This window comes from Scleropages formosus, chromosome 4 (genome assembly GCF_900964775.1).
Source record: "Scleropages formosus chromosome 4, fSclFor1.1, whole genome shotgun sequence".
In the NCBI taxonomy this organism is placed as follows: domain Eukaryota; kingdom Metazoa; phylum Chordata; class Actinopteri; order Osteoglossiformes; family Osteoglossidae; genus Scleropages; species Scleropages formosus.
This window is the reverse complement of record NC_041809.1, coordinates 17,794,889-17,813,702: the sequence shown is the minus strand read 5'-3', so window position 1 is coordinate 17,813,702 and position 18,814 is coordinate 17,794,889. Positions and strand designations below refer to the sequence as shown.

General features: G+C 50.8%; 1 protein-coding gene across 7 annotated transcripts in view; it reads right to left on the bottom strand.

Moving 5' to 3' along the window:
* Positions 1-18,814, bottom strand: part of dlg2 (discs, large homolog 2 (Drosophila)) — a 238,858-nt gene that overhangs the window by 170,872 nt on the left and 49,172 nt on the right. The window contains exon 1 of one of the 7 annotated variants that reach the window (XM_018755318.1): positions 8,725-8,783. The exons of 4 other annotated variants lie outside the window; for them this stretch is intronic. In XM_018755318.1, coding sequence (XP_018610834.1) covers positions 8,725-8,766 — 42 coding nt within the window. In that variant the 5' untranslated portion in view covers positions 8,767-8,783. Of the gene's footprint in view, positions 1-2,794; positions 2,849-3,714; positions 3,735-8,724; positions 8,784-18,814 lie in introns of those variants that run through there. 2 more of the 7 variants (XM_018755321.1, XM_018755320.1) reach the window with 2 other exon arrangements.

Below are 18,814 nucleotides of genomic sequence, written 5' to 3'. Positions count from 1 at the left end.
CTTAACCACTCTGGGCTACAGATAGAAAATACATAGTGAGCTACAACATGGGGACTGCAGCTTATCGTCATCAAATCTGTCGTATGCAAAAAGGAAAAAAAAAAAAAAAACACCCCAATTCCACCTTGAACTGACCGGCATCGCTACGCTGTGTGTCCGGTTAAACAGTGGGATGTAGATGGAGAAGCAGCTTCCGCCAGCTACAATTCGCCAGCGTACCCGAATCTACAAATACCTTCAACACATGTCCATCCAGCCACACTCATTGACGGCAATCTGTCGGGAGCAAAATGCTTTGAAAGCAATCTGTTAAGAGTTGGAAAGTGTGTGACGCACTTGAGAAGGTCATACTGTACTAGGGACAAAGCAAAGACTGTCTAAGCGAGACCGTCTCACACACGGGGTCGCCAACATCTGCTGCTCCTCAGACTCAGCAACAGGTGGAGGGAAAAAGGTGATGGATGTAGCCTGATGCTGCAGCGAGCGGCGTTATATAAATCTACGAGGCGGCCAAATGCGCCGGATTCCGCACTCCCACATGGCGTGAAAGAACAGCCTGGTTAAAAAAAAAAAAAAAAAAAAGAACGAAGTCGCCCTGCTACTCACAGCGAATTTACAACATGAAAAGTTTTCCTGTGATGACGGATTTCCCGTAACATGAACAGCATGCATGAATTTGCAGGAATGCCATCGTATCATCTTTCCAAAAAACAGCCCCGGCTCCCTAAACACCGTTAAAACATTTCGGAATTCGATGACGTAAACTGCTTATTCAGCATCCTTTTCAGATTCAGTGCCTACCTCAATTATCCCCGATAAGGACGTACTGATAATCCAGCAGCGCCCTGGCTTACAGCACACATACATTCACAAACGATTCGTAGTTCCGCATAGAGCCATAAAGGCATTGCTAATGACTGGAACACAGGTACTGTCATGAGGAAGACTCCAGGACGGCGTCTTTACCGCAACTGGATTTCCTCCAGCCTTGGTCATGCAGCTACTCTACTCCAGGACTTCCGCTTCCACAGGCCTGCAGTGAAATCCAGGTCTTCCTGGGAACTACCTACAGGGAAGCATGTTTTTACAAGGTGAGGGCTATTATAAATGAAGCATTAACCTCAAAATGAAGCTCTGATAACTCCAGAAAAGATGCAACACCCATCTGCAGATGCTTGCCTATCAATGGTCCATGAACACCACCCACCCACCCACACACACACACACACCCACCCACCCACCCACCCACCCACCCACACACACACACACACACACACACACACACACACACACACACACTGAAACCACATGTTCCAAGTGGGGTTGCGGCAAACTGGAGCCTAACCCGGCATCACAGGGCTGGAGGGGGAGGGGACACACCCAGGATGGGACGCCAGTCCATCGCAAGGCACCCCATGTAGGACTCGAACCCCAGACCCACCAGAGAGCAGGACCCAGCCAAACCTGCTGCACCACCGCACTCCCCGAACACTATATATCATTTATTCATATTTATTCAAACACTTTTCTCCAGGGAAGCTTAAAACGTTAGGGCTGTTTACTAAAGTATTTACTACGATTTACCCATTTACACAGCAGGGTTTTTCAATATCAGGGTGACTACCTTGATCAAGGGAACCGCACCACGAGGTGAGATTTGAACCCAGGTCCTTCAACACGAGTGTGATGACTCTAACCGCTGCGCTAACTGCTGTCCCAGTAAATACGAGTCAAAGAGACTGTGTGATTCCTTGTTTCTACGTATGTCCACATCTCTGCACATGTGGGCGATGTCAGATCTGCTCAGGCTGTCTCGCCGCTTGGACAGCCAGTATTACGATGAACTCGTCCCCCAGCACAGATGCCACTGTCAACTTGAGTGCCCTGACTCATCACCAGAAAAAAGTGTAAAAGCAAAAGCCACAGTCAGGAACAGGAGCGCCATCTGTTTGCGGGTTGCGCCGACTTCCGTCCTGGCCAAAGGTGGGGCTGGAGGGTAAATGGAGTCACCGGCTCCCACCGGGACTAGACGGGTCAGCGATCGGGCCAAACCTGAGAATGAGAGGGGATCAGGACTGGGACCCCCAGGGAACCCCATTTAGCACTGATGATGAGTAGTGAGCAACAGAGCGCAAGGTTGAGAGTCCATAACCACCTTTGCCCCACCAGAAAGGGAAAACAAAGCTGTTCTCCTCCCAGACGAACGGGTCACTCTGAGGGGTTTGGATAACATGGTGGTTCGGTGGGCACTCTGCAAATCTGGAGACACACACCTACTGTTAGTGCTGTTGACTCTGCATGGGGGAAGAGCGAGTCCAAAAGTGGACAAAAGCGGAACTCCACTCTCGCAGAGAAGAACCCATCAGCAAGCTCCACTCGCCACGTCTGTGAGCGGTTTGGTACTTCGACCACCGCAGAAGACTATCTCCAAACGCCCCCGTCTTAAACGCCCGAGGGTGTGCGCAAGGGTACGTTAACAGTACATTTACTCATTTAGCAGGTGCTTTTCTCCAAAGCGCTGTACTTCCCAGAGAACAGCACAGGGAGTACCGGGGCAACATAGTGACCATCAGGCTGCGTGAACTACTTTGCTGCCGTTTTCTTAAGAGTTTAGAGGGACCGCACGGGGAACGGTCGCAGATCCAAGCGGCACTACTTCGGAACAACGGAGTTACCGTGTCCAACACAACCCCCCGAACCGGGGCTTTAATCGCCACTTTCGATGGAGAGCTCCGGAACTCTGCCTACCGCTGAAAGCCAAAGTGCTCTCATAATTTATTGAGTGTCTCCTCACCTCAGCGCTCCTTCGCTCCTCCTGCATTTCCGCCGCTGTCCCTCTCCGTTTACCGGCAGCGGCCCGAGAAGATGCTGCCGTGCCCAGGTTGCTCCTTTTCCTCCGTCAAGCCTTCAGAGCGCGTGCTCATGGTGCTGGGGTCCGGTGCGTGTCGGAGCGCAGCCTGGATGCGGGACAGCTACGATTCGCTTCCCCGTCGTTGCACACTCCACTCTGCGGCAGAGATTCTAACCCCCCCCCACCACCTCACTCCACCCACCCCCCACCCCGGAGCCGACCGCAGGGAGCGCAGCCAAGCTGGAACCGGAGGTGCGGGGAATGCTGCTGCAGCCCGGCCGGCTTTTGAAGCTGCAAACCCCTCCTTCCCCAACATTGCCACACTATGGAGGAGCGCATACAGGCCCAGGTTCCCACACCCAAACCCGCTGGAAGATGAGCCTAACCCTCCCAGCAATCAACCGACCAACCTTCCCGGAGAGTTTGGACAGAGGTGCGCTTTACCGAGGCTGCGAAGGCTGTCGGCGCTGCAGCAACATCCAGATCTGAGGGCTGCATAATCCCTGGGGGGGGGCTGGACTGGGGGAGTAAGAGGCGGACAGGGAACTGACAGCATCTGCTGCAGCAGCACCAGGGTGCTGCGATTCAACAGCAGGAAGCCTTCCACACGCAGATAACGCAAACCAGCTGTGTGAATGTGGGGGCGGAGGGGGTATGATTTCATCATGGAATCAAACCTTCAAAGGTACGGTGCTGAACACTGGTGGTCGCACCCGGCTCGGTCTTGACACCGGGAGGAAAAGGGACGAGATGACGCCACAGCGACGAGGAGCTCCTCGAATAAATCCTGTCGACCCTGTTAAGTGCTCGAGAGGGAGGGAGGGAAGGCATTCATCTGCTCTCAGTTGCGCCCACATCCTCACCAGGATATTCCTGCGGAGAGGGCAGTGTCCCGAAGGCGTGCGCTCATCGCCGAACGCTTGCAGAAGGCGGGTTCGTGAACCGAGGATGAGGTCCCCGGCACGGGTCAACGGGACTCCGGGAGCACATGAGCAGGACCCGTCTGCTCCCTGCTCCGTGAGGCTTCTCAGTGAGCCTCGGTGAACACACGACACCAACGCCAGCATCAGTACAAAGCTGATGAATTATTGGCGTGAGGAGCGCCGGACGAGATGAGACACTCACAGACGCCGCAGGACAGGCTATTAGAGCGCAGGTAGCTGCGAGCGATGGGAGACCTTCCCCGGCTGTGCGCTGCAAAACACTGACACAGCACTTTGGAATCGGGTAAAAACAGCAGCCGAGATGGCGCTTGTAACGGCACATTATCATCACTTAGGGATCAGCTCTGTCCGTGACTGATGGAAGCTGCGTGCAGCTGGATGGGACTGTCTGGGTACCACTGGGAAGAATACCCTCATTTTACCTGCTGAGTTTCAGATGGGAGAACACATCTGAAGAGCAATTCAACGATATGGTAAATGCATCAAGTCGAGTATCATGGAGGAAGGTGTGAACCCTACGTAGCTGTCTTTTGAAAACGCTAAAAAATAGGCACAGCGATCAAAATGAAGGTGACAAGCAGAGGGTGTGGGGATTCGAGGCATCGCCTTGCACTCATAGGACCCGCGCTGGAACCTCCACTCTTGCTGTCATACCCCTCAGCAAGGTTCATACACCCAAATGATCCAGTAAAAATGACCCGGCTGTAACACATATAAGATACAAATTGAACACCGTGAGCTTCCTTGCACAACCGCATGAGCAAAATGAATAAATATTAACACAATAACATGATTATACCACTTTTACTGCCAGCCCTGAGAAAGATCGTACAATCCCAAGTTGTGCTACTTCCATAGTAACCGATGCACTGTGAAGGCAAGATAAACAACATAAAAATACGGCACAGAACATCACCACTTTTCCATTTATGCTTTAAACCTGACAAAATAATAAAAGACATGTAAAGTGAGTGAGGTACACAGTCCATACGATGGATTGACGTCCACGATGAAGCGGAACGTGACTTGGCTCACCCCAACCCACGGTATCAGTGTAAGGGCGCACCTGCCCGTCCTCATCGTACTGTCACATAGTCCTCTGTCCACACCTCAAACACTTCACTGCAAAGCTATGGTGTTAAGGTTACTCCGTTTTGAAAATGGACCTAAGTGACAGCGGAGCAGCAAGAGATCAGTGGCACCTAACAGTTTGTGGGTTCGAATCGGGCTCTAATGTTTGGAATTCTTCTGGGCGCTCTGGTTTCCTCCGTCAGTCCAGAGACGTGCAGTTTAGCTGAACTGCTCTGTGTGTGTGTGTGCGCGCCCCCCAGTATACTGGTTCATTATACTCACTATAGGAGGCAATGATTGCAGCGATCTAGTACCTTAATAAAGCATAAAACCCTTGTTTGACCCATAACCAAGAAATAAAATTACAACCACTTCAGATCTGATGTATTCCCTAAAATGTTGCATTTCTCAAAGTTCAGCAATGAATAAAGACACTGGAATAAACTATGGGCTGGAGAAAGAGCACATGAGCACCTATCACTAAGAGGGTAACATGAGGTTAATTCTGGCACCTACTTAAAAAATAAGAGCAAAGGTCTCCCAGGCGCTTATGCAAAAAAAAAACTGATGATGTCACATTATGTGTGATAAGTCAAAATTAATTACAGTTCCACGTAATTCCACGGAATGTCCTGCCCTGAAACCGACTGGTGTCCCATATCGGCTGGACCTGCCTCAAACGCTACGGTTCTGGGATAGGCGCTGGACAACGCCAGCCTGTACTGGACAAGCAGTTATTATAAATGTATGAATGAATAGATTTGGGGCAGAGCTGCTGAGAAGAGCACAGCAGACGGTCGATTCATCACACGTTCCTTCAGACGCCGTTACGGCTCCACACCTTAAGATGCCTTCGAAACGCGAGAGCGGCACCATGCAGCGTGGTACTGTACCCGTCATCCCTTACAGCGGACATTCTGAGAGGTGCGACCCCACAAACCCCGATTCGTGCCCCTGGAACATGCTGGATTTGCGCTCCTCGGCGCTTCCGCGGGTGGTCCGTTCGAGGAAAACGTGGTTCTTTTACCTGGTGCTACAGACACAAAGAGGCATTTTTGAAAGCTCTGAGCGTAAGGGTTTCTTTCATGAGCCTGTCGAGCACAGTAGTATCCTCTTCTGGGAGGAAGTGTGCCAACCCCTCCAACCCACCCCAACCTGCCCACTCCCAGCCCCCCAACAGGCTGTTCGCGGATCGAACTCTGCCCGCCGCTCATTGAGATCGTGACCGCAGACGCTGGTGGACCCCAGCTGAACCACGGGGTTTAGTCATGCGCCCTAGGAGACAAGTGGCTCACCGGTTCAGCCCCCCCGAGCCACCCTCACTCTCCATGCACTAATCCCCCCCATGCAGGCCCACACGATCACGGGCTGCCTGACTGCGGCTCATCCGCCCACGAAGCCACCGGCACCCTCCCTCTCGCTTGTACGTGCGAAGAAAGGAGCGCAGCTCTCCACCGAATCCATCAGTCCCCTTTACTCCACATTCGAGGAGTGTGTCCCCGACCACGTTCTCCCGCTGTCCTTCTCCCGCAGACACCACAGCAACAGTCTCCGTCCTACATTATTGTCCACTCTGGAATAAAGAAAGAAGGAGGAGACCCCCAAGGAGCTACAAACTGCAGATGCATATGACAGTGAAAATGCGTAACCTGCTATGAGCGATCGTTGACATCACAATTTCCCAGTCGCTGTCAGAGAGCTGATTTTCCGCTAGTACCCTTGAGCAATTTAGGTTAAACACCTTGCTCAAGGGTACTACAGCCGGAGGTGGGGATCAAACCTGCGACCTTTCGGATCAAAGGCAGTGGCTCTAACCACTACGTTACCAGCTGTCCTCTGTACTGTGATACTGTAACACTGCGCCAGTGTGGCCGGTTGGCAGGCGTCTCACTTGTCCATGTGAGAACACAGCGATTTGCAGCAGACTGACCATCCTGAATATTCTGGGTGGCAAAATGACCACATGGTAAGCGATCGCTGACCACACGTACGTTCCGACACCACCACTTTATTAAATCGATTTTCAGGCACCGACCAGAACTTAAGCAAAACAAAGGCTGCCAGCATGTTCCTGATCATAACTTCACTGGACATAACATATAAAAATAAGTTCAATAACTGCCGATTGCGATTAGCATGGGCACTTAGTACATCCCACCCTTACGGTTACACCTACATCGCCCTACACACGTGGACCATGCATGCCCTGGAGTAACGCAGCGGCAGCAGGAGAATTCCATCACAGTCCTTCTCCCAGCACTGGGGCTTTAAAAGGCGCCTTAACCGTACTTTCAGGATTCCTGCTGCACGGGTTGACAGGCTCCGGATTTCTGGCAGTCTCAACTCCAGCGCCGCGCAGCCTCGCACACTCACACACACGCACACGCGTGCCGGGAGCTGCCAGCGAGCCGAGTGCGAATACAGCGCGACGACGACCGTGACGTCGCATTAATTATGCATTCGTTCGTGAGCATCCAGGTCTCTGGAACTGTCCTCGGGTTTGTGCAGACGTGAGATGCCCGTCAAAAACACACACACACACACACACACACACACACACACACACACACACACACACACACACACACACACACAGAACATGAAGGAAGACACACAGGACCTTGGAGTCTTTGGACATTCGTGGCAACGAGTTTCCACTGAGTGAGCACAACAGAATTCTGGGAATTTTCTTCCAGTAACAAGAGGAGCGCAATACACAATAGACATACACCACTATACACACACACACCATAATAAACATAAACACCACAATATACACATGCCGCAATACACAATGAACCCACAACATACAGAATACTAGACAAAGCTACACACACACACACACCGCAATACACAGATACCGCAGCGCACACACAACACACACACACGAGCCCTGAATCAGTGCACCTCTGAAGCAGCCCTGCACTTCCTGGTCCTCAAACTGAGTTGTTTTGCCACTTGTTGCGCCGTATGTGACGAGGAGGCACCCTCCAGGGCAGCAGGTGGCACGGTGGTTAAAGGTTCGAATCCCAACTACTTCCGTAGTGCCCTATAGAGGGAGGTACTTACGCCAAACTAATATGGTAAAAAGCTGGTGGGTGAGTCCTGGGAAGCTGTGTTGGCTAAATACAATAATGGAATAACTTAATGGGACTGGTGAAGTACCTGCAGCGAGTTGTTCTTTCAGCCTAACCCTGCCGCTCAACATCGCATAAGGGTTCGGGTCGGGTCTGGGAACGTCCCCCACAGGTGGGCCGCAGAGTGCGAGCGGGACCGCGGCAAGCCACTGAGATGAGCACCGGGGGAACACGGGGAAGGCCGGCATGCGCGTGTGCGGGGAGGGGGGGGGGGCAGCTGTACCCACGCTGCTCCGCTCACCCCCACCGAAACAGTCTGTTGCCATCAATCCTGGCACCGGGAAGAACGGAACTAAAATTTCCATACACCGGGCCGCCCAAGCGTTTTGTTGGGAGAACTTCTTCCTGGACGCATCCCGTGTGTCCTACACGCACCTTCACAATGCACCCAGGTACGGGGAAGATGCTCAATTCTTGTTACTCGCTGACCGAATGTTAGAAACACTTCCAGCGCACGCAACCAACCCGCGAAACACCCACTGGCAGCCATGGCGCTGCTCATCGCGATCACCTGCACTCATCAAACGCACAGGATGCTCCTCGCATCCCCAAGGCAAGCGGATGGTGCGCACACCTGCAAGGACCACGACCACCTGTGTAGCACTGTTCCCCAAACTGAGGGGCAGGAACACACAAAGGCACACTTGCTCTCTGCCGCAAGGCTCGCTCTCTCTCCCAGAGACACACACACACACACACACACAACGCTCCAAAGGCTTACCTTCACGTTCGTCCTCAGTGCACAGTAACATGCAAAAAACATTGCAAGGAGTAAGGAGCATAAGGACCACAGTCGGTCTTCTGGGGAGGGGGGGGCCCGATCACAGGAGCAAAGGAAGAGAAACACTGGTCTCAGTCACATCACATCCCTGAGCGTCGCCCCTCCGGCGGCCGAGGCGAGAGGTTCGCGCCGCTATTGGCCTCGCCTTTGGTGACTTTCCCGCAGAGGCACGGCGAGCGGGAGGCACGGAGCGAGCGCGCCACCGCGCTTAACTGCCGGACGGAGCATTTCTGCCAGCAGTCAGAGAGTTGGGCTGCAGAAAGAGAAGCGACGCGTGCTACAGCCCTGATGCTCGCCTAGAAGGAGGAGCTGGGGGGGGGCTGCTGCTGATGGTGCTGCCGCCGCAGCTGCTCGTGGAGACACAGAAGAAGGTGAGGATTCAGAAAGCAACATGTCACAGTGCGCAAGATCGTGTCGCGTCGCCGGGCTGCAACAGATCAAAGTTACACCTTAAAAAAGGAACGCCGATGGGTCGGGGGCGTGCGGGCGGTGTGGGGAGGGGGTGCGCTCTCGTTGCTAACTGCAATTTAATATGCAGCACGCCACTTAGCAGAGAATATCCTCTTTTCAAAAGGCACAAACGTTATGTAACGCACCTCTCCGGCTCCAGACTCCGTCTTAAATAATGCATTGATCTTACTGGGTGGGTGGACGGGGTGGAGGGGGGGGGACAAGGGTGCATCTTCCTGCTATGGCGAGTTATCTTAAATGGGAGAAATTTATGCACTTTGTGAATATGTGATTAAAGCAATACTCATCGGTCTGAAACACCACTAGCAATGGGAATTTTTACAAAGGGTGCCGGGTGTTTACAGTGAGGACGGAACTCATAACGCAACGTAACGGCGAAGCAAATTATAAGGTCAATAATCCATTTGGGGTTACGGGGGGGTCCTTCGGTTACTGTGTTACTTTTACTTTGTCAAAGTGCAAAAACTAAATTAATAAAAGTGATAAACACAATAAGATTAACTAGCGCAACAACGGCAATTATCTGACGCTGTGTCATCGAGCGCATTTGACCCCGTAGCGATTGAAAAGGCGCCAACTGCCAGCTGCCCCCCGCGGACTCGTTTTACACTGACTGACGGGTAAGTACAATACAGAACTCATGTCGCCGCTGTGGCGGCTGCAGCCAAAACTCACGAGTGAGAAGTTCACCGGCGAGCCTCGGCAGGGCGCTCAGGAGAGGAGGAGGAACACCACCGCAGGATCTGCTACACGTTAGGTTACCGAAGCAACGCCCCATTAAAAACGATTTTACCGTTACCGTAACTGGACCGCTCGCTACATTCTGTATTGGCGCATCTGGGAGAGACCATCAGAGTAAGTGCATTATTAACCTTTACTCAGCCGATACCCACGTCCATAGGGACTTACAGTCAACATTACAATGATTTACCCATCTATACAGCAGGGTATTCTTACTGTGTCAATTCAGGGTAAGTACCATGTTCAATGACACTACAGTGTAAGTACCGTAAAATATCTTCAACAAATTAACTCTGAACTCAGCCTCTTCGGCAACATACACTTGACGGCAGTTATACCTTTATGACGTGACTGCGATCATTACGCCTCCACTAATCTTTCAGTAAACTGTCTTTTCTTACAAGGGCAATGAGTGGAAGGTGCAGGGATTTTTAGGATTCGTGCATCGAGAGCTACGGAGTGGGATGAAACACATTAGCATTCGCAGCTTTAGGAAGATGGAGGCATGCAATCAACTTCACAAATACAGCTTGAAACACCCGGATACAACTGTAATGCATATTACACATATTAATATATGCAAATACACACACACACACACACACACACACACACACACACATTTTCAGAACCGCTCGTCCCTTACGGGGTCACGGGGAACCGAAGCCTACCCAGCAACACAGGGCGTAAGGCCGGAGGGGGAGGGGACACACCCAGGACGGGACGCCAGTCCGCCGCAAGGCACCCCAAGCGGGACTTGAACCCCAGACCTGCTGGAGAGCAGGACCCGGTCCAACCCACTGCGCCACCACACCCCCCTATATGCAAATATGTAATATAAAATGGAGAGGTGCGGTGCTTGGCCAGGGACTGCTCGCTGGTGTGCCTGGGGTTCGAGTCCTGCTTGGGGTAACTTGCGACGGACTGGTGTCCCGTCCTGGGTGCGTCTCCTCCCCCTCCAGCTTCGCGCCCTGTGTTGCCGGGGTAGGCTCCAGCTGGCCAGACCCCTGTTTGGAACGAGCGGCTTCGGACGATGTGTGTGTGTGTGTGTGTGTGTGTGTGATATAAAACTGTACCAAAATCAAAGTCAAATATGTCCGATACCATAGATCTACAGCGATGGATAATATATGAATTCTGATTTTGAATATGGAAAAACCCCAAATAAAATATCAATTAAATGTGTGCATGTCGTAAAAGTTTTTTTTTAACCAAATCAAACTGTATGGCTTTGGCTGATCGCTAGGACTGGGTTCAAATTCATGTTGAAATCTTGTATCGCTTTAAATGTCCCAGTCCTCTGTGGATGAACTGAAAAGCCGTGCAAAAGAAATAAACGAGAGGGCGATGGCAGCGCAAGGGAAGGACGGAGGAGACCGACATGTAAGCGACTTCCTGCCATCGTTGAGGCCGATTACTTTGTGACCCCCCCCTCCCTCCCCAGCTTACGAAAAGATCTGCATATCAGCGTCTTCGCACATTTTCCACGGACCGAGACGCGCGCAGTCGAAGAACGGAGAGCGCAGCACAAGGCAGAATGCAGTGGGAGGCACAGAAGATGCTTTACAGAATATATTTTTGGCGCGAGCCTCCTTGTTACCGTGGCAACGAGTAGTTCGGCAGTTAGCAGCTTTGCCGGGCGGATGAGAAAAGATCCCCCTTCGGTTTAGCGGCAATGGAGAACAAGCTGAAACGAGTGGGAAGGGCCAGCGTGGGAAGGTAGCGTGGGGAGCAAGAGATGGGAGTCATGGGGGAGATGAAGGTACAACAGCAGAACCTGGCAAGGTGGAAGGATACGGAAACACTGATGCAAACTGGGGAACTTACAGAAACGTCAAAAGAATATGCATTTGCTATAATATTTTGGCCAAGGGAGTCCTTTTCCGGTGACCCTCCCATGTTTTGCAGGTCATTTTGGGGGGTTTCCAGGCACGCAGTTTAACGAAGTCGACGTGACCTAAGGTACGAGCCGGAGGACTCCATTAACGGAGTCGTTAGCGAGTCCATTAGAGCGGAGCCACCTGGGACAGGTAACTTGGCACAGCTGGCCGCCAATGGATGAGGACAAGGGGGGGGAGGACTTTATTGTCCAATATAAAAGCTCATTAGAAAAAAAATTAAACAGAAAAACATAATAAAATTCATCATATGGCCTCAAATTACAGAAAAAAAAAACATCAAGCGTGTGTTCACGTCCTTAGCAACCGTGCACGGGTTCGGTCGTTTAGCTCAGTTAATTTAAGCTCCGAGGGAGGAAAAGGCATCACTTGTTGAGATCACGGTAATATCTCCGGAAAGCAGGGCAGGGGACCGGAACGAGCTCGTACCACAAGAGGCAGCCCGTCCGAGACGCGGCGCACGACCCGAGCCAGATGTCGCGACGCACCCATGCCGCCATAACGTCAACGTGAAGCCATCGCTGGGTCGTATGGCATCCCGAGTGGATGGGAAGCAGCAGACCTTCCTCCTGGTGGACATCCAGGGACGGATGTCAGCCCTCCTCTCCGGTGAAACCACGGACACGGGAATAAACACGGAGACAAACACACCGCCCAGTTCGGACCGCATCGTCTCAATGTTTACGAAGGGAAATGCTTACAAGTGGAAAAATACCCTAACGGTGGGAAATTGGAAAGCTCCGTGCTGTGCGACGCGGACATCGACGGCCTCCTCCATTATGGAGCTCCACAAAATATTCAAAGAGTAGGGTGGGGGCCTGGGGTGGGATTTTTGTTCCGCTCAGTAGTCGGCCATGGATGACACTGACGTAGCTGATGGGGAGTCGAGATACTGTAACAAAAATATAACAAGTACAAATATATCTTCTGCTAGAGGCATCTCATGCCGTGTGGATGAGTCACGCTGAAAGAAGTGCTCTCGCACACTCGCACACGCAGACTCCCAAACCTGAGCACCTACAAGTCGAAGCGGGGTCGGGGCATCGCCCGCCACCCCCGCTGATGTCGGTCACGTTCCCTTCTTGACTGTCATGCCAACGATTCTTATACAGGTACACCAAGAAATAAAACACAAAATAAGGACAAGATTTACGACGGCTCATTCTGGAACACGGCTTAGTGCACATCTGAAGGGCCCAGTTAGCACGGTGGGGGGGGAGGGGACAGAGATTTCAGCAGGACAGTTCAGCCAGGTACAGGAGCGCATGACAGCGCCAGTCCACCTCCTGCCAGGTAAGAGGCTCATGAGATAAAGGGATCCATAAGCCCGAGGTGGGGCTGGGGGATGTCTCTGTTTTACTCACGCTTTCAGCAGTGCCGCTACACTAAACGTCTTTAAATAGCTTCATTAGACAACGCCAGACAAGGTAAGTACAAGACCCAGTCAGCGAGACAAGCTAGTTGGAACATCACAGGAGAGAAAAGCTAAATAAACCACCATAACACAACATTGTACTTCTATAATAATTACATCTGCTTACAGTGTTTGCTTAAGAGACCTACATTGAACTAAAGTTGAGGCTTTTCTCTCTTTTCATTAATAGATGTTAACGCAGATTAATAGGTGATAACTATTTTCAATTTAGAGGATACCAGATTGACTGTCAGTGACTGAGATCCTGTGAAACATCATTATATGTAAATCACATTTATTCATTTATCTGGGGTTTTTTTTTTCTCCCCAAAGTGACTTACAATGTAAAGATACTTACATTATATTTACCCATTTAAACAGCTGGGTCATTTTTTCTGGAGCAATTTTGGGGCAAGCACCATGCTCAAGGGTATTATAGCTGGGGGTGAGACTCAAACCTACAACCTTTGGGTCCAAAGGCGGTACCTCTAACCACTACGATACCAGCTGCCCCATATATATTATATATACATACACACGTACATATACACACATACACACACACCATCTGAAACCGCTTGTCCCATACGGGGTCGCGAGGAACCGGAGCCTACCCGGCAACGCAGGGCGTAAGGCTGGAGGGGGAGGGGGCACACCCAGGACAGGACGCCAGTCCATCCCAAGGCACCCCAAGCGGGACTTGAACCCCAGACCCACTGGAGAGCAGGACCTGGTCAAACCCGCTGCGCCCCCCCCACCCCACCCCACCCCACCCCACCCCACATCACATCACATACATATTTTTTGGCTTGATTTCATTGCCAAAACCATGCATCATCAAAGAGCATTCATTACCCTTGGCCAAAACTGACTGATGTAACTGTGAACCCAAACCATTTTCAGTTCATTAACCCAGAAGGACTGAGTGCATTCTGCCTTCATGCCAGTGGTTGGCAGCAACACACTGGAGCGATATTGATCATTTTCTCCCCACAGCAGAACTTAAGTTTAATGTGGAGGAAAAACGGCCCTGCTATACATTTTGCAAACACATTGCTCTTTGCAACAGCAGGTGGCGTAGCGGTTGGAGCAGCCCGATTCAAATCCCACCTCCTGCTGTAGTAGCCACGATCGAGGCTCTCGTTCTACGTTGCTCCAGTAAAAATTAACTCGATGTATAAATAGTAACTCGCTGTAAGTAGCTTAAATTCCTAAGTCACTGAAGATCTGAAGTCAAAAAGCATCAGGAAAATAAAGGCAAATGACCAGGTCTCACTTCGACGCTCAACACTTTAACCCCTAGACATGTTGCTCGGCTGATATGCATTTTAACTCAAAAATGTGTTTTTGTATTTTCATTAAAAAGTATTTTATGGTTACACAAGTTGTTCCTGAAGGGAATGTGGCATCAATGCACGAAGCAGAAGATGAGATCCCTGCCCACTAAGTGAGAGAGAATTTAAAGTGACGGTACACCCTTGATACCTAGCCGAATAAAGACAAAAAACAAGAACCTCTCACACGATGCATGGTTCTGCATTCCAAGAGAGGATGCATCTACCGCTGCCTACTGATACCGTCTTCAATTTACTGTCCTACCATAGCGTAGATACAGAAATGAAAGAAAGTACCCAAATGCAGCAACTGCTCTCAACAAAGTAGCTAAGAATACACATACATACACACACACAGACTGAAGCTGCTTGTCCTGAGTGGGGTCGCAGCGAGCCAGAGCCTAGACACAGGGCACAAGGCTGGAGGGGGAGGGGACACACCCCGGGCAGGACGTCAGTCCGCCGCAAGGCACCCCAAGCGGGACTCGAACCCCAGACCCGCCAGAGAGCAGGCCCCAGCCAAACCCTACGCGCCACTGCACCCCCTAGCTAAGAATAATGATGTGCAAACACAGTGTTTACACACACATTTCTGAACCGCTCGTCCCATTGAGGGTCGCGGGGAGCCAGAGCCTAACCTGGCAATGCAGGGCATAGGGCTGGAGGGGGAGAGGGACACACCCAGGACAGGATGCCATTCTGTGGCAAGGCACCCCTAGCGGGACTCGAACCCCAGACCCACCGGAGAGCAGGACCCAGTCCAACCTCCCCTCCAAACACAGTGTTATAAGGGCTAAATATGCTGATTGCTAAAATTCAAGGTAAATATGAAATGTAGATTACTTCATTTTGTACGCTCCCATATTGTCCATCACCACAGGGCATCAGTTTCTCCTTGAGGCTCCTTGCCACTAGTGCCTTTTGCTTCATGTTTTTTTTAAAACACAAAGTGTGGATTTATAACTAACTATGTGCATTTCCTCATTTTTTTCATTACTCTTCAGTGTTTTCATAAAAAAGCAAAATGCTGAATCAAACTAAATGTTTTCCAAAAGCAGAATTGTCTCACAGCAGTCCACATTAATAATGGCGTCCATTAGTTCTTATTGGAAAATGTCGTGCTGCACTTTTTTTTTTTTTTTTTTACACCATGTAAGAGACCCTTTTCCAGTCCATGTCAGCATTATAGATTGAGAGCCTTGCGTATTACACAGGTATGAACTTTTCCCTTCCGAAAACAACGTTTTAACAAAAAGTTAACCCCACAAAATGTTTCTATCAGCAATCCAGCATGTACATTCCTAAATAAAGTAAATTACTAGAAGTAATATGATTATCTAAATATGTGACATTTTCATATATGTAGGATGGTATTTTATAAAAAAAAAAAATGTTGAGGGTGGCCTGGTGGCCAAGTGGGTAGCGCTAGTGCCTCACAGCATCTGGTCTGTGCATCGGGACGAGAGTTTGAATCAAACTTCATATCTATGGAATTTGCAAATTCTAAATAAATTCTAAGTTCTTATCCCTGCGTTCACACCCAAAGACGTGACACTAAAGCGCCAGGAGCGTGTATGTATGCAAGAGTATGTAAATGCGTGAGTGACGCCAGGGAGTTCAGCGCGGTACATCCGGCGCTGAACGGCACCTTGGCTCAGGGGCTCAGTTATGTACTAGTCCACATGCAGTGAACTTCACTTTGGAGAAAAACATCTGCTAGATGAATGAACGTCAATGCATTTCACGTGTCGTTCGCGGAGGCGGCTGGAAAGGGATGTGGCCCAGCGAACATCAGCTGGAAATCATCTCTCAGTCAACGCGAGGACAGTTCCGCACAGGAGTCTGAACTTCCTCGCCAATAGCGATTCTCTGGCTCCGAAACGATTAAAGGAGGCCGTTTCAGTTTAGAGTTTGCGCTCTGCAAACGTCACCGGGAGGCGATCAAAGTCCTTTGTTAGCAGACTCGCACAGCATCTCTTGGGGCTCCCCGCCCGCCAAGCCCCCGTGCGGCTTCCTAGCCTAGGGGTTAGGGTCAGGAACCGTCAGGATTCCATCCTCTGACATCTGTCTAGGCACATTAAAATGCAAGCAGGTCAGATGAATGAGACTCGAGTGAAAACAGGGTAAATAAGGGCTGAATAGGGTGAGGAGTGTGCTGTTAGAGGGACTTAACTGGCTTACTGAGCGTCAACGCTGTCTAAGGGCCCTTTACAGTGTGGCTGCTTGCTGTCAGGTCACCACCGATCGTCGCTGTGCAGCCTGGGCAGCGCTGGACACACGTAGAGAGCAGCCTGCTGGGAAGAGACTGACAAGTGAGCGCTGAGATAAGCGGCCAGTGGCGGAAAACGCTTGTCCCCGAGTACCATGAGATACCGAGATCTCGTCACCCGCGTATCGCAAGTGAGCGTGAATGATGTTTCCACCTTTTTTTGTTTCGTTTTTTTGTGAATCCCTCCGGCCACTGGGATCTTCACCTTCACCATCACCCACACAAAGAGATGAGGATATTTATAGATTTCTATTTATTCATAACTAGATATATTCTCAGATGTCTGACCGTGAGTGTGTTCATAAAATAAATACTTTGCGTGTCATGAAAACAGAGCGCGTAAAGGGAGGAGTTTCCCCACGGTACGACCCCTGGCTGCCACACAAGTCATATGGGGGGGGTATCATAACTTCTGAATTTTTTTTTTTTACTCACATTTATTTTTTTGCAGGAAGAGGGGAAATTCAGGACAAGTGTGAAAGTGTCCTCCCCGTTCCTGTAACTGCTCCTCCCGGGTCTCCGCGTTCCAGAGGCCGGTCCCCCGACAGCGCAGGTGAATGCAGCTCGGGAACGGGGTGCGACGCTCACACACCGTGATCCCTTTTACACATTTCCACCCGTCTGCTTTCTGTGCACACGGCATCTCAACACCGCACACGCTCTCGACTTTCTGCTCCACCAGCTATAATACGACAGGATTAATCCTCTTACTTAAATTTACTCAGAAGCCCTCGGAGTGCTAAAGCGTTCCGAAGCAAAGCTTCCCGAAACGCCGACGGCCCGTCGAGCCGCTGGACGGACGTAAGAAGCGCTGGGAGCCCTGCTCTACATAGGCACAACCGATAGAACACTCGCACCATTAGGCCCGTGACATCGCCGCCACGTCGATCGCCCTTAGTTACAACTGCTTCAAGAGCACCTTCCACATGTAGGGTCTGTCTGAGTTTCCCAAATCGCCCACTCAGCAGACACACACACACACACACACACACACACACACACACAGGCTTAATTTCACAAGCGCTTGTCCTTTATTGGCCACAATTCATAAAACGAGGCAGTCGACCTGAAAGACGACACTGATTTTAAGTCTTTCCCTCAAGGACAGAGGTGATAATAAGAGGGATATCATAAAATCCAGTTATTAACAGCTCATCAAACGAAAGCCGGCACATGCCCCTATGGAATTGTTTCCAAGCAACTAAACGCACTGCTTGTGAAAACGAAAGCAAAGCAGCATGGGAACATTTTTACGATATTTTATGCCATATTTTTCTTATGTTTTTCCTACAAATACCTGTTCTGTGTCCTCCCCCCAACCTAAGTACATGTACACCCATGTTGGGACATGGAGGGGATTGTTGAAGACATACACACCGCACGTAGGACAGGGGCTCTTAGGCAGAGAGAGACACGGCAGCCAATGGAGGAGCTACAGCAACCCTTCGAGCCACAACCGATAGAACGGCGGGGGTCTGACGCGCAATAAGACGACTTCTGCGTGGAGCGTGTCTGAACACCGAGGAGCCCGCAGGAGAATCCGCTCCCCGGGTCCCTACACATCGACCGCGGCGCTTTCGTCTGCAGCCTTCGGGTTGTGTTAACGTGGATGACGCAGGAGCTGCGAACCTGCGCCTTCTTCACTTTTCTGTGTGTGTATGTGTGTGTGAGAGAAAGAGAGAGGGAGAGAGAGCAAGCAAGCAGTGGATCAACTTGCAACTATATGAGCAGCGCCCTCCGTGACCGTGTTTGCTTTTCACACTCCTTCCCACATTGTCCGCTCCCACACCGGATCACACCATGGTTTCCCCAGCCGAACCGGGTCCCTGCGAAGGCCCATAGCGACGACAACGTCTTCTTCCTCGACCTGCTTATAAAGGAGAACACAAAACAAGGAGCTTTC